The following is a 15,788-nucleotide window of genomic DNA, read 5'->3' as shown; positions in this document are numbered from 1 at the left end:
AAGCCCAGTGGAGTCCGTCAAAAAAACTTGAAATTATAATCTCCAGATTCCGGTGCCGTGTCCCCCCATTAAATTTTTATTTACACAGAGCTAGTCTGACACTTTCCCCCCTTTGTCCGTTCTGCGAAGAATCAGAAACTATTGAACAATATTTTGGCTCATGTCGTAACTATGCATTAATTAGAAAACAACTTTTAGATATTTCATTCGCGAAGCTAGGTTTAAATTTAACCACAAAAATTGTTCTAAGTTTTGGTGCCTCTGTTTTGGGAAAATGCCACAGAGATGCATTTGATGCAGTGTGTAATTTTATTCAAGACTCTAAACGTTTTTCAAGATAAAGCCTACGTTAACAGATACCCCCCCCCCCCAAAAAAAAAACGGGTCAAAAAGTAAGTTTCAATTCTGGATAAATCCGTGACATACCAAATTAATCGGGTTTGGCAAAACCAGCTGTCTGGTCGGCTCCTAAAATCAAGTTGTAGCTATTAGTGTCTACTTTGTTGTTGATTCTTTTTTCTCACTATTTAAATATTTGGTTTCTTTCTTTTTTTGAACATACTGTCTTCACTATACAACTCCCCCAACCCCCCCTTCTTTTTTTTTCGTTGTAAGCAATAATGCAGTTATCGTCCATATGAGACTATACGTTCTCTTGGCCAATCCCCTAGAGTGGGTATGAGCCCTGGATTAGAGGATACAAACAAACAAACAAACAGCTAGCCCAGGATCGGGTGTTGTCTCTTGTTCTCTGTCTCGCTTATTACAATGGCGCAGTCGACGAAGAAGAAGTCTTACGTCCCGGCTTCGTCATCCAAGATAGCCGTAATAAGCGCCACTTTAGGACGGCGTCAAGGCCTCCTCGGCAGCTGTTCACCTGCCGCCACAGCCACCACCCCGTCCAACCTGGCTGGTATCGAGGAGCAGGCTCCAGAGGCTTTCCACCTCGAGGCTGCAGCTGTGCGCTGCAGCTTACCACACGAGAAGTTAGACACTTTGTCGATACCCGAAGCAAGTTCACTGCGGCCAGAGGCCGCTACCAAAGTCGGACCTCTTGAAGGGCGTTGCTCCAACGAAACAGCCGCAAAGAATCATCTCGACTGTGCAGCATTGCCCTTCACCGACGCAGCCCCATTCGCACACCGAGCTGAAGTGGAGCAACACCTTGAAGGTCCCTCGGAGCCCTCCAGCCGCGCGGCAGTAAGCTTCTCCACCTGCCCTACGAATGACGTCAGACGCAGGTGCGACACGCCACTACTACTCTCAGTACCCGCGCCGGTACGCGATGCCATCATGTCAGTGGAATAGGCTGATACCAGTCCTAATACAGCTCAGTTGGAGAAGCCAGCCCCAATACCACCTTTACTGAGGGAAGTGGAGACACCAGCATCGCCTAAGCTTGAACCGCCTACGGTGATGGCACCGGTAGAGCCCAAGGTACCCAGCGCGTCTTTTGGGATACTATTTCGGTCACCCTCGTCCGGAGTGCAACGTCTGCCGCTGATTTTGCGGGCCGTCCGAAGCGCGTTGTCAAGTGCATGTTCAGCTGCTTCCCACAGAGAGTCTCTGGATGGCCGAGACCGACCACAACGATGCAGCCAGTCTCGACCTCCCGATAGACTTGTGGAAGACTCTGGCACCCAGTTTCAGCGTGGCCAAGGCCAACCTCCGAGATGCAGCCACTATATCGACCGCCAGGTCTACCTTTGGAAGATACCGTCACCGAATCGCGGCCGAGAGCGTCGGCCGCAACGGGCAGCCAGTGCCGGCCGCATGAGTCCACAGCACTTTTTCAAGGGACATCGTGGCGTGCAAAAGAGCGACCAGCTCGAGGCAGCCAGTGCCGTCCACCAGAGACGCTTTCCCCAGACCGTCGCTCCATGTAGCATTGTGGTCCGGGCTGACCACCACGATGCAGCCAAGCCCGCCCACCAGAAACTTTGCCGCCAGCTCCGCGCGCGCGCAGTCATGGCCGAGTGTCATGACCAAGAAAGACACTGGCGCTTCAGCGCGCGGGTAGCTAGAGCAAGGTAGAGAGAGATGTAGTCAGAATAAGAACAGCTGGCCCAGGATTGGGTGTTCTCTGTCTCGTTCATCACAATATATATATATATATATATATATATATATATATATATATATATATATATATATATATATATATGTTTGTACACAATCTTGTACAAGTAGTTCACGAGCCTACTACACATGGAACCAGTATCGACTCGCTCCTTTGTCTCGTCTTTCTTGATCGTTCCTTTTCTAATTACCATGTATCTGTCGAGCCTGGCCTATCTGACCATGATATTGTGTCTGTACACTTTTCGTTGAATGTTAAACATACGCCTGACACGCATGCACCTGTGTTTGTAAAGGATTTTGCACGAGCTGATGATATCAGTGTAATAGAATATCTTGAATCTTGCTTTTGTGAATTTCACGCAAGTGATGTCCTCGAGCTTTGGACCAAGTTTAAAGCCATGTGCTTATTCTGCATAGATCAGTTCATACCAAACAAACGTGTAAAACCAACTAAACACACACCTTGGATGAACAGGCGTACCATTCAGTTAAAACGTAAAGCCAAATGATTACGAAAAAAAGGAGCTGCTGCCGTTATTATAACCACTGTTCATACAGCTCTGTCGGAATTTATTACAGAGGCAAAGAAGTTTTATTTCTGGAACACTTTACCTAACTTTATAAGGGAAGATCCACAGAAGTTTTGGAACTTTATTAAGGAGCAAAACAAATCAATAACGAGCATTACTCACCACGGTTCTGCAATAACTGGCCCCAAAAGCATTGCTAACCTTTTAAATGCCCACTTTCACAGTGTCTTCTCCCCGCCTACTCACCCTTTTTTTCAAATTTCATGGTCCTCCTTTTCGGATATCAATATTTCTCAACAAGGTGTGCTTAACATGCTTTTTCGATTGAAGACGAAATACTCCGTCGGTCCTGATGGCATTCCCAACTCCTTCCTCCGGCGTTGCGCTGAACCACTAAGCAATTTTCTCGTCACAATCTTTCAGGTCTCCCTCGAATCCGCGATACTTCCACACGACTGGAAAATTGCACGCATTGTACCAATTTTAAAAAAGGGCGACCCATCTTCAGTTTTAAATTACCGTCCAATTTCTATTTTATCATCTTCTTGGAAAATGATTGAGCATATTGTTTCTGATTACATTAATAACTTCTTAAATGAGCATGCCATTCTAACTCCTTTCCAACATGAATTTAGGAACGGTCTTTCGACAATCACCCAATTAAGTACCGTCATACATTCTTTCGCTTCTGTTCTTGACAGAGGTGGGCAAATGGACGTCATCTTTCCAGATTTTCAAAAGGCTTTTGATGTAGTTTCTCATGACAAATTAATCTGCAAATTAGAGTTCCTAGGTTTTCCTGGCTTCATCTTATTATGGTTATTTGCTTATTTAATGCGTCGGAAACAGTGTGTTATCATTGACGGACAACAATCTGACTCTTTCCCGGTAACCTCAGGGGTCTCTCAGGGTAGTGTACTTGGCCCACTATTATTCCTTAATTATTGCAACGACATAACAGATGTCGTACAAGCCCCAGTAAATATTCGTCTTTTCGCAGAAGACTTCGTTATTTTTTAACGAAATTAATAGTGTCGAAGACCAATGCTTGATGTGCAGCTTTAAGCAGTATTTTTAGGTAGAGCAATAAATGGGGCATGAAGCTAAATTCTTCTAAGTCTGTGCTCCTGCGTATAACTAAAAAAAACACTACCCCTGATGTTTTCATACGCCATTGGCCAAGACTCATTGATTGAAGTTAAGGAGTACAAATATCTCGGAGTTACCATTACTAAAAACCTCAACTGGAGCACCCATATTTCTAACACCACCTCTTCTGGTTTCAGAAAATTATGTCTACTTCGACACAAGTATAAACATGCATCCCATGACGTGAAAACTTTAGCCCATAGAACTTTTATTAGACCCAAGTTAGAATACGCCTCCATTATTTGGGATCCTTTCACCAAAACGAATATTAATTTTCTTGAAAGAGTACAAAGAAAAGCCATGCGATTCATTTTTTCTAAATAAAGCCGTGAGGATTCTATAATGGATCTTATACGTTCTAACAGTTTTCACACACTTCAAATGAGGTGCAAAATATCCCGACTGAAGTTCCTCCATTCTTTGTTAAATCGTAAATTTTTTATAGATCCCACTCCTTACATAACCCTTTCTGAGACTAGGAAAACCCGTCAATCTCATCCCCTCACACTCTCCCCTTATGTTGCCAGATCTAAACTCTTTAAATATTCTTTTTTCCCCACACCATAGAGCAATGGAACCTAATACCTATTGATCATCTGGACTCAACTGAATCAATACAGAATTACTTCTTCACTATTTCCTAATTATATTTTATTTAGAGTTGTTTCTTATTGTTACCCAATTTGTTTATGATATTCAATTGTGCTTTGTTGATGTATTTATGTTGTACCCTGCCCCTCCTGCATGGGCCACATGGCCTGCAGTATTTTGTATATATATATATATATATATATATATATATATATATATATATATATATATATATATATATATATATATATATATATATATATATATATATATATATATATATATATATCAGATACACATACATATACAGTGCATGACATTGACGCCGACGCCGATGCCGGCGCTGAAGTCCAGCTGAGAGTGTCCATAAAATTTCTTTCACAATTAAATATAACACATGCGGATGAAGTTGCCATCACGATAGCCGCCGGAATCCTGGCTGCACACGTCATTATCACCGATTCGAGAGGGGCCTGTAGGAACAATAAACAGGGGCGCATTCCTCACGTCACGTATAGCATTCTCCAAAGGAGCCAATACGACGCGGCCCAAGCGTTTCGCATATTCATATCGGCTCCTGCTCACATTGACCGCGAACGCAACGAAACAACTGACGCCACCGCCCGCGCACTCACTGTCTGGGCAATGTCTTTCGACCCTTCAAAAATGTATTCAGAACTCAATGCTGCCTTCACTTTTCGAGAGTTTATTCTATTCTACCGGATCATTAACGCAATGTATCCTAAGCCCTGTAAGATCCTTACAAAGGCAGATGGGCGCACACTCCTCCGCCTTTACACCAATGCACTGCTGTGCCCAGCAGTACTAAAACACCCTGACCCTGCCTGTACGTAAAAATGCTCACACTGTGCAGAAATGTCTTCAGACATTTCCGACACGTTGTGAGCGTGTGAATCAATCCCGAACTTTGCCCCAAAACCACACCCTACCTGGGAGGACTCGGAGGCGGCCCCACTCGGCTGCCCCAACCTGGCGAGCCAGAATGCCCTGGTCAACCAAGCCCGAGTTGCGGTGATAGCCAAAGGAACCCTGTACTGAGTAACACACCCAGTACTGGTGAGGGTTGGCCTCTTCTGGGCCTCCTCAACCTTATTCTAATTGCAGCAGTTATTAAAGCTTTTATGAAAGGAATCAAGCAGCCGCTGGCGTTCTGAACGGGCCTGTGTGATCAGCGCTGCTTATGTGCAGAAAAACAGACATTTGGGCTAGTTGGTAGCGTTTTATTATAGAAAATAGAAGGCGGGCGCGGTACGTGACACGAACTGCAGGAGAGACGCGTAGTGATTCCTTACATTCATAAAATGTCCCATGGGTTGAAGAGCGCTGCTAATTTATTCTATGCGAAAGTTGGTTTTTTTTTTGCTACGAATAAACTTCATATTGCATGTGTAAAAATAGAGAAAGATAGCAACGGAAGCGAAGTGCATACAAAACAAGAAACGCCAGGTCAAACACATCTCGCTTTTCGTTCAATGCGCTATAGGAGTTGTGTACATTATTCCACTGTCATGCGGCCGGGTAAACGTGGGCCGAACCGATCTTTGTTTAAATATACCTTTATAGTAGCATTACATGGCGGTGACCTTGAAGAACGGTTCCCACTTGGCGCAAAACTGAATGATGTGGGGCTGCTCACCCCTTTTTGTAGACACGAATGTCCTATCAAGGCGCAGTGATAAGACCACCTGTGAATTAGTAGAATTATTTCATGTTTAGAGATGCTCTGAAAGATGTCGTAGCCACCCTTCAATTGCCTGTTCAGAGAAAGTGTAGCTATATATAAGAGCGCTGTACTCATATTTAATGTTCATTTCATCTGCCTATGTATATTTTTGTTTATCTTTTTAGTCAGGTGCATGTACCTTCATGATATTTAGATGACATTTTGTGAAATGACGCTGGCTTTTTGGGGTTTTTTTTTGTTTTTAGGCAAGATAACCTGTATTATGTGACCATTTTAGTAAGCTATATATGTGTTGCACCTTCAATAAAATTTCAATGGCGAGTTGCGCTTTTGTTGCTCTTCTCTACTTATGTCCGTGTCACGTACCGTGCCCCACTTCTATCAATCACAATGAACTGCTTATGTGTATTGAAGCTGAGACAAACGTGACGCAAACGCCACACGTTCAACAGTTCGGCAGTTTAAATGTTTTGTCTACCTACTTTGTTGTGCATTCCGAAATCATCTAAAAACATTTAATATTGAGGCACTTGAACAGATCTTAAATATTTGAACGAGTATGCATTGTTGCAAGCAATTTCGCATGTTTTCCTCTCAAGTCCATGACTCATTTTGTTCATATTTCTTCAGGCGCCAGAGATCTAGCAATCTCGCAGCTGGTGAAGTAAGCTGCCGGTAGAATAAATGCCAGTTAGATAATCAAGGAAGCTGTTCATTTGGTTCAATGGCTATGCCCAAATCATTGATTACGACGAACGAACGAGCAGCACGACAAGAAATGGGAGGCTTTGCCGCCTTATTTGTGTCATCTAGCATGTTATTTAGTCCTATATCACACACAAGCTGGTTTTTTTTTTATTTTTCTACAATGTGATATCTAACATAGAAAAATACTTTGACAGAAAAGGAGAGATGGCTAGTTCCGCTAGTGCCTGTCCCTACATTCTGCAATTTCATGGGTTTGTAGACACTGCATTCCGCACATTGATTTGAGGCTGATCTTTTAGGAAGTGGATGACAAGTTACTGCGCACAATACTTGCTTGCAGGCTACCACCATTTTTTGTTGCATAAGTTTGCTTTCGGTATTGTTCTTTTAGTTTTGATCCCATTTTCGCGACAGTCAAGAATGAGGCTTATTAGGAAAGATAGTAAATAAAACAAGCGCACTAAATACCAAGAAACCAGGACTAAGACTGCAATACTGGTCGCTATGTCTAGGAGTGTTCCAACCTTTTATTACGCAGAACTTCACCGCTTTTTTCTTTGATTCGACTTACCGTAATTTCCTTCACGTATGTGAACCAAGGCCCAATTGTGGTAATCCGTACCGAGCATGGTCACCCATACTACCGATTTGCCTGGAGGAAAAAACAGAAATCAATCGATTTAGACTACTCAACACTGACTGTTTCATGAATTGTGCCCGAAACTCTAAAAGAGTCAAGGAAATATCAAATCTGTACTACGTCTCGGCAGTTAACTTTTCCTGTGACCACAAGCGTAGAAAGAAGGCTATATACGTTTTTTTCAAAAGTGTAACTAAAAAGTCTCATAAATTGACATTTGCATTAGTTGAGTTAGGCGGCTATGGCAAATAGGGAATTGAGCTTTTTCATTGCGAAATACCCATTGCAACTTGGAGGTATTGAGGAAACGGCCTCTAGTATCATAATGGTGAAATGAAACTCACACAAATTAAGTGGCAAAGCGGTAACAGAAGCATCGATCAGCACAACTTCCATATTCTGCTTAAACGCCCAGGTTGAATGAGCCTTGTTATATTCACCATCAACCTACTTCGATGTGTGAGCGTGCAAGCTGCACTTATATTGCTGTACTCACCAAACACATGCACTAACAAACAAAAAAAACTACGCCTTTCTAATCGTTAATTGTCTTGAACAGCCAATTGATTCTAGGCGGCTGCTTGTTGCGCCTATAAGTGCTTCCGTTTCGGTTCCGCTGTAGAGTTTGGTTCAATGTTATTGTGCCATAACTATTATTGGATGCCGCTTCTTTTTTATCACAAAGCTGCAATGGGTTCTTTGTATATTTAGCTTCAAATCTCTTTTAGGTATAACTACCTAAGTCCACCAATCGATATGTTAAGTATATATTTTTTTAAATACTGTTTCGTATGATGTTGTTTGGCATCTAAACATGCCAGCAGCTACAGAAGAAGTAATTGTGATCACATCCAAAAAATTTTGCGTTTTTTTTCTGGTTATAAGCACCAACGCAGTGGTACCAGCAACAACGCGAGGAAGCTTCTATTAAGAGTATATTGTCGTGAGCTTCAGCCATGTAAAATAAAATTCTTTTCTACTCTCATCACCGCATTATACCTTGCTAGTTCTCAGAGGTGCTGTCCTAGCCACGCTATACCGTAGACTTGTATAAAAAATGTTTTATTCTTCATCTAAATGCAATGGACGTTTGAAGTCTGCCGCGTGCTATCATTATAACAATAAAAGCCGAACGACGAAGGGCCTTCAGGCCAATCTAGGTGGCCGGACGCTTCTGTGCTTCGGTGACCCTTTTGGCCCTGCTGACTTTCCGGATCTGTAACCCTGATTGCGTTCTGCGCTGAGGAACCTCCCATCGCTCGTGGTGTTCTCACCCTTGTCACGTGGGCTTTGGTGCGTTCAGGTAATTCAGAAATACTTGATTGAATTCGTCATTGGTGCTAGGAAACGAATTGCAATGAGGAGAGGTTTCGCCGAGGGTGAAAAGAAAGAGAAGGAGAGGAGTCACAAATATAGCCATTTGAAGTCTACGCGACAAAAGCTGGTCAATTCTGGAAATATATTTAGGTGGTGGAGGATACGTTAAGCAAGAATTTTGTCAAAGAGTTTGACGTCGTGGTAGCTGAGAAGTCGATCCCTGGCACCTGGAAGCGAGGGTAGGCTGCTTTGAGCACGGTTGACGAATGTTCAGGCTTGGGTGTGAGTGACAGTGTTGCCTGGGCGTCCACTGTGCGCAGGGACCCAAAAGAGAATATCCAAGTATTCTAGGAACTGGTGGGTGAATTTTGAGAGAAAAGAAAATACGAATTGCCGTTTCAGAATCAGAGAAAAACAATCATGGACCATAGGGCTTCGCCTTTAAAAGTTGAACGCAATAGCGATATTCTATTTCTAGTGCGTTGCCCCGCTGCGGTGGTCTAGTGGCCGAGGTGCTCGGTTGCTGACCCGCAGGTCGCGAGATTGAATCCCGGCCACGGCGGTTACATTTTCGATGGAGGCGGAAATAGTGTAGGCCCTTGTGCTCAGACTTGGGTGCACGTTAAAAAATCCCAGGTGGTCATAATTTCCGGAGCTCTCCACTACAGCGTCTTTCATAATCGTGTGGTGGTTTTGGGACGTTAAACCTCGCATATCAATCAATCAATTATTCCTAGTGCGTTCTCCAAACGCTTAGTGTAGGTCGTGGGATTGAATTCGGGCCGTGGGGGCTGCATTTCTGATGGAGGCGGTAATGGTGTAGGCCCGTGTGCTCAGATTTGGGTGCACGTTAAAGAACCCTAGGTGGTCGAATTTTCCGGAGCCCTTCACTATGGCGTGTCTGATAATCATATGGTGGTTTTGTGACGTTAAACGCTACATATAAATAAATCAAACGCTTAGTGTATGAAATATTTTCGAACTTGCCATGCACCAGCTATAAGTCGTCTAAAGGGTGCAGTAGCGTCTGTGCTTTTTTGCATTGGGTGACTGCCTTTAAAATATGAAGTCATGATGATCCCGTCTCATGACGCCTGATGGCAATTTACGCTTGTACCACGCATTACTACGGCAATATTTCATGTCGTATTGTGAAGCGGTAACAAGAACGCGTCTATTTTGACAACCAGAAAGTTAATTTTTGTGCGTTTTCATGAAGAGAAAGCTATGGTCACTTTATTCACGTGCAGATATTTGGCTGTGTGGTAGAACACCCGCTTGTTACGCAAAGGACCCGGATTTTCACCCCGTTGAGACCCAGGGTTTTTATTATTTATTGTATTTGCATCTTTCTCGAGTTTTCTGGGCACACAAAGACGATAATTTTTCACCCACATTCAATGACGCCGACGCCGACGCTGGAAATTCTGTGAAACGGCCTTTTTAACGCTACCGCGTTGATATACTCAAGAGAAAAGTGAACAATGGCTAAGGCAAATTTCCTCTCCTCTGAATTCGCGGACTCTCTCGAATGTAAAATGGACGCCCTAGCGACCAGTTTTTGAAATAGGTCTACAACGGCTGTTGCGAAAACTGGTGATCTGCATATTTGGCCGTGCCTACGTATACTGTGGGAGAACTAGGAGGGAAGCGCATGTGAAGGGCCTTGGCTTGCGCTATCCGTTTCACTCAATTTTGTTCTCTGTGGGTGTTATTTTGGAGTGTCAGGATGTATAAGTTGCTGCTAATAGCGACTGCAACTGCGTGCGTGGCCGTGGTGTCACCAGGAACTTTGATTACAAGTTGGCGCGTGAGTACATGACCCGTTTGTGTAGGCGATAGCCTTTGAGATTAACTGGACAGAAGCACCTCTATAAACACTCCCAGAGTGTTGTGGAACCATAATTTAGGTTTTTATTCAATGGCTTTTGATTTAGGGAAATGGAGAGCAGTATTATAGGCATAGCGGGTGAGTCTGCTGAGTTGGTCGGTTTGCCGACCCGTTGCTCGCGGGATCTATTTTCGGTGGTGGCGGCTGCAGTTTTGGTAGAGGCGAATATGCTGTAGGCCCGTGTGCTCAGATTTGGGTGCCCGTTAAAGAGCCCCAGGCGGTCGAAAATTCCGGAACCTTCCATAACGGTGTCTCTCATATTCATAAGGTGGTTCTGGGATGCTAAGCGCCGCGTGATATTGCTTTAGCGCAGCTTAATTTGAGCGCGAAAAAAAGTGTGCTATACAGTCAAGACGTAAAAAAAACTGATAACAGAGAGTGCTGTCGACCATGTGAGGTAAACAGACAAAAATGAAGTGTCCTTCCGTCTCCACAATGAGAAGTTTATCCACAATAAAAGCGAAAGAAAGAAGCTGGACATTTAAGTAGACTGAAAGCACGCAACTTAAGCATCTTGCTTAGGCTGAAGGCAGATTGGCACATTTTTATTCAGTGGTTTTTCCTCACTGCATAGGTGTTCGTCGAAGCTTTGATTTCAACTTTTTGGAGTCGCTAAGCAGAGTAAGCGAAGGTGTGCCTTCTTTCGTAGTAAAATTGTCTGGAGGGTTGCATATGCGTGGGACTGATGGCTGGTTATGACTAGGGCCCTTTGAGTTCCCTTCAGGCTCACTTTTCCTTGTTTTCTTTGCCATGGCTATGAAAGAGACTGATGGCCTTTGCAAAGGTTCAAGTTGTTTTCAGTGTCGCATTACAAGTGACCTCAGTAGAAGGTGTGAGAGCAAACACGGCTTATCGCTTGAAGTTGAAGACAGCACCGCTTATTTAAAATAGGCGTATGGAAACAAACATGTATCCCGGCGTATTTAGAGAAGCGAAGTTCTGTGGGCCGGCCTTCCATTGAACGCGCCAACGCTGGGGTTTTCGCACATGATTGAAATCTCTAACACGCGGAAGTTTCGCCTCATAACGAAAATTCAATAACAGAAGCTGAAGTATTGAAATCGTGTACATCTAATAGGCTCGACTAAATCACAATAAATAACCAAAAAATCGAACCTGTTTTGAATTCTGAAGAACTTCGTAGAGTGAAGGCCCTTGCCAGCAGGCAATAAATTCGCCTCGTTAATTTTGCTAAAGGTTTCATTAAGCATTGTATACACCAGATAGCTGCGTCATGATTGGCGTTGTTTTGTGTTGGAGTAAGCGAAACGACCATCTGCGCCATCGCCGCCGTCTTATCGCTGACGTCTCAGGTGCACCACGGCCATTCAACAAACTTGGCAACGTCGGAGCGAGAAGGAGTCCTCGGCTTCGCACAGCCTCGTTCCCTGCGTGCACCGCGTGCGGGACATCGAGCACCAGTTGTGTGTTTGCCCAGAGCTCCACGCACAAGGAGGCGTCATGCTCGCCGCACTATGTCACCAAGGTCTACACGTGGTTATGCAGAGGGGCCTCCTCTTCCCTGCATGGCACCATACCCTATTCTTCAAGACGGTTTTTCGCATCCTTGGAGACACTGGACAGGATCCAACCGGCTGTAGAAGCCTCCCACCACGACTTCAGTGATGGACGCCATTTATATTATCTCTTCTCTACATCTTTATACCCTCTCGTCATTCCTCTACAGGCACCGAGCTGTGTACCGAAGGAAAAATCGAGAAGTTCTATTTTTTCCTGTCCTCAACCTCTCCCACACATTTACTTGCTTCTTTTAATGTGATGCTGCGCAACCGTGGCATTCTAGTAATTTTTTTAGTTATTCTAATGTCTTAGATATGTGCGTTTGTTTTACACGTAAAGTCAACTGCTTAATAAACGATACGCAATATACAGCGTGTTTGAAAAAATGTTCCCAATGAAAAAAAAAATAGAAAACATGCTATTTACTAAGTCTTTGCAGTTGATTTCTTATAGTGGCAGCCATCCTAAAAGGTAAATATGTTATTCTGAACGTTAATTAGGAAATTTAAAAAGATTAGGTTTTCATTAGTGGAGTCAGGCAGTTAAGTCGAACGGGAAAGTTGAAGTCATTCATGAATAAAACAGATTGCCGCTTAGAGATTTCGGAAAAGTGGCCTCTAGTAATAACTGCGAAATAACGATACTCCCCGAGTCTCGTAGTGAGAGATAGTTGTTATTTCCACCATCAACCGACTTCGTTGTGCAAGGGTGTGGGCTGCGCTCACAATCACAGCACGCATGATGCACATCAATCCACCAGCCAGTCAATAATTAAATTTTTTTTCAACAATTTTACAATTTGTTGGGATCCTTCAAGCAAAAAGCTGTTTAAAACAGCTTGAGAGTGACTGAAGGCCCTTTATAGTATGAACTATTGACAGCGTACAACAAAATAAAATACTAAGTGTACATGACTTGTAATACTACCATAATATTAAGAACATTTGAAAATGAGTTTGTGCACAATCGTGGCCATTTGACACCGCTATAAAGAGCAAAAAGCAGTAAAACATTGGTACTTCGTGTAGAAGTTAAAACTGGAAGCCAATATCCTAAATATAAATGCCAAAGAAAAGAATACCATAAAATAAAGAAAGTGATACTTTCAGAAATACTTCACTAAGTCTATATACTTGCTTTTACACACAAGCGTCATGTATCAATGGAACCACAAAAGGCATGACTTTACATATTTTTGTTTTCATACCTATGGAGAAGTGAAGAAACATTTTAGACGATTGATTGCACTAGGTAATTCGCACGCCTTTTCGGGACAAGCCCTTTGCCCTTTTTACGGGTACATACGTTATCGAACGAGACAGAACTGCAGCCCAGAAACCACTGTTTTGACAAGGGACGTCATTGTAGTGCTCTGCTTGTTGCGCTCTTCAGTTCATTGGTTTCGGTTTCGTCGCATATTTCAGGAGAATTTCATTAAATTGTAGTTATTTCTAGAGACCGCTTTACTGTACCCTCAAAGCAGCTAAGACAATTTTACATTAAGTACTTTGATTCCCCGTATGGCTTACCTGCCGAACACCATGAGTTAAAAACGTAATTACCACGACTTTTCTAATTACAATTCCAAATGACGTCCTCAACCTTGTTGAAATAGCAGCCGCTACAGATGAAGCAACTGTGAAGACAGCGAGCAAATAGCGTTTTTTGATGATTTTTAAACAATAATGAAGACATTTTTTGAGAAACCCTGTTTTTTTGAGAAACAAATTGTCAAAAAACCGACCTCATACGACTTTCAATAAAATTCGGAAGCTTGTCATGCGTGAACTGTTTTCCAATTCATATTATTGGAGCAATTTAGTGTTTTCAGTGCAATAAAACAGCAAGGATTTAGATCTAGTACGTTAGATGGTCAGCAAAATAGTTGTCTTATTTGGTGTGCAATGACAGAGCATTGAAGAGCTAATGAAAATAATTCATTGTGTGCAAAAAAGATACGTACTTTCGCAACCTGATCCAATTTTTCAAAGAAATCTGTCTATTTAAAAAGAAAGCCAATTTGGCCACTTCTTTAGCCTTTTATGTGCAAAACATTCAATGAAATAAAAGCAATATTTCTTAGGATATTTGCGAAGCAGTAATTAATCTTCCCAAGACAACACGGGAAGTGCTGTTTTTTGATGACCTGAAATATCATTACCATTGGCCCATAATTCACTGTTTTATAGTTTATACTCTATACAAATTTCTTCATGTGACCATTATCAAATGGAAATTAACAGAAATTCTCGTGAAATAATATCACATAATTTCGTGTTACTTGATTACAAAAACGTCATCATCCCCGTCCTGTACGATTGATCTTAGTCATTTCACCAGTACATAACTGCAAACTTGGAAAGAAATGCTGTGAGACAAATGTGGCGCATTGAAGAAGGCACCTATGAATATAATTTACCATTTATTGAAGCCGTGTACTCGGCCGGGTTCTCGCCGTCTTCCAGATCAAGGGATAGTCTGCGGGTGCGGCCTCTAGAGCAACAGAAAAAAAGAAAGCCTTAAAGAAGCGCATTTTATTGAGTAACAACTGTCTCACTTACTGTTTATAGACTATGAAAACGTTCACATCATGCGCAAGACAGCGCCTCATTTCTTCTCAACCTATGAAAACGGCAATTTAAAAGAAAGTGGCTCCAAGCAGCACTGCGTAGATGGTTGTCAGGCAAACCTGGGCTATCATCTGATTCGAGGAACCATTGTGACGTAAGTCTGAATGATAGAGCATGGGTACCACATGGAATGATTGCAATAAATTTATTGAGTTCTAATTCTAGGGAGATCTAGCTACGCGTTGTGGTCAGCCAGCACCTCATCTAGTTTTTAGTGTCAATCGGATGTACCGAATCCGGCCATTTTCCGCCCTCTCCTCTGGCACGTTCCTACTCTCGCCCCTAGCCTTGATTTCACTTGTGCTTTAGATATAGAGAGAACCCTTAGATGGTGCCTCAAGACGAATATCATATAAAGAAACTTGTAAGTTTTCATGCAGACATTATGAGTGCAGGAGTTTATTGACCCATTTTTTTTTCTAGCGTCGTGTTCACCCTTTCTTCATCTCTTGCTGGTGCTAGTAATGTCAATTGCTACACTTTTCGGACCGGCTCTCAATCACCTCACGCTGGTAATATGGCACCACATTTCCGATAGACGCCTTGTTTGTTCTTCCACTTGATCCAGTACATTGCAACGTCTTAAAAGTCCTTGCTGCTTGGTTGTTTTAACAACAAGGTATGAACCGGCGAATGGGGCTGTTTAGTCCAATTCTTTTCTTACCAGTACCATAGTACCAGGGTTGATCTCTGGCACCTTCGTGCCGTGGTTACGATTAACATGGGAGGTAGGAAGGCTGCAGTGAACGATAAATTACGCAATAATGGCACATAGGATGTATTATCGGCTAAGGGTGATGAGCATAGATGAATATGGGTGCAGAAGCTTAGGTAGTAATCAGAAACATATAAAGCTGAGTTTCGGAAGGAAAATGAAATTGGTAAAGCGGCATTGCGAGAGACCACACGGAAATGCTTATACAGAAAGGCGAATAGAAACAGCAACTAAGGAGATTGGGAAAATAATCAGCGAAGATACTAAAACGGAGTGGACGTACACAAACATAGCTTGATTGTTTGAGTT

At 42.8% G+C, this 15,788-nt stretch overlaps 1 protein-coding gene across 1 annotated transcript in view; it reads right to left on the bottom strand.

The window, feature by feature from the left end:
- Positions 1–15,788, bottom strand: part of LOC142803551 (uncharacterized) — a 207,787-nt gene that overhangs the window by 36,562 nt on the left and 155,437 nt on the right. The window contains exons 3-4 of the mRNA XM_075888674.1: positions 14,554–14,627; positions 7,337–7,417 (exon numbers count right to left, since the gene is read on the bottom strand). Of these exons, the coding sequence (XP_075744789.1) occupies positions 7,337–7,417; positions 14,554–14,627 (155 nt within the window). The remainder of the gene's footprint in view (positions 1–7,336; positions 7,418–14,553; positions 14,628–15,788) is intronic.

Source organism: Rhipicephalus microplus, chromosome 3, assembly GCF_043290135.1.
Source record: "Rhipicephalus microplus isolate Deutch F79 chromosome 3, USDA_Rmic, whole genome shotgun sequence".
Lineage (NCBI taxonomy): Eukaryota > Metazoa > Arthropoda > Arachnida > Ixodida > Ixodidae > Rhipicephalus > Rhipicephalus microplus.
Note: the sequence above shows the minus strand (reverse complement) of the source record. Positions and strands in the feature narration are given on the sequence as shown.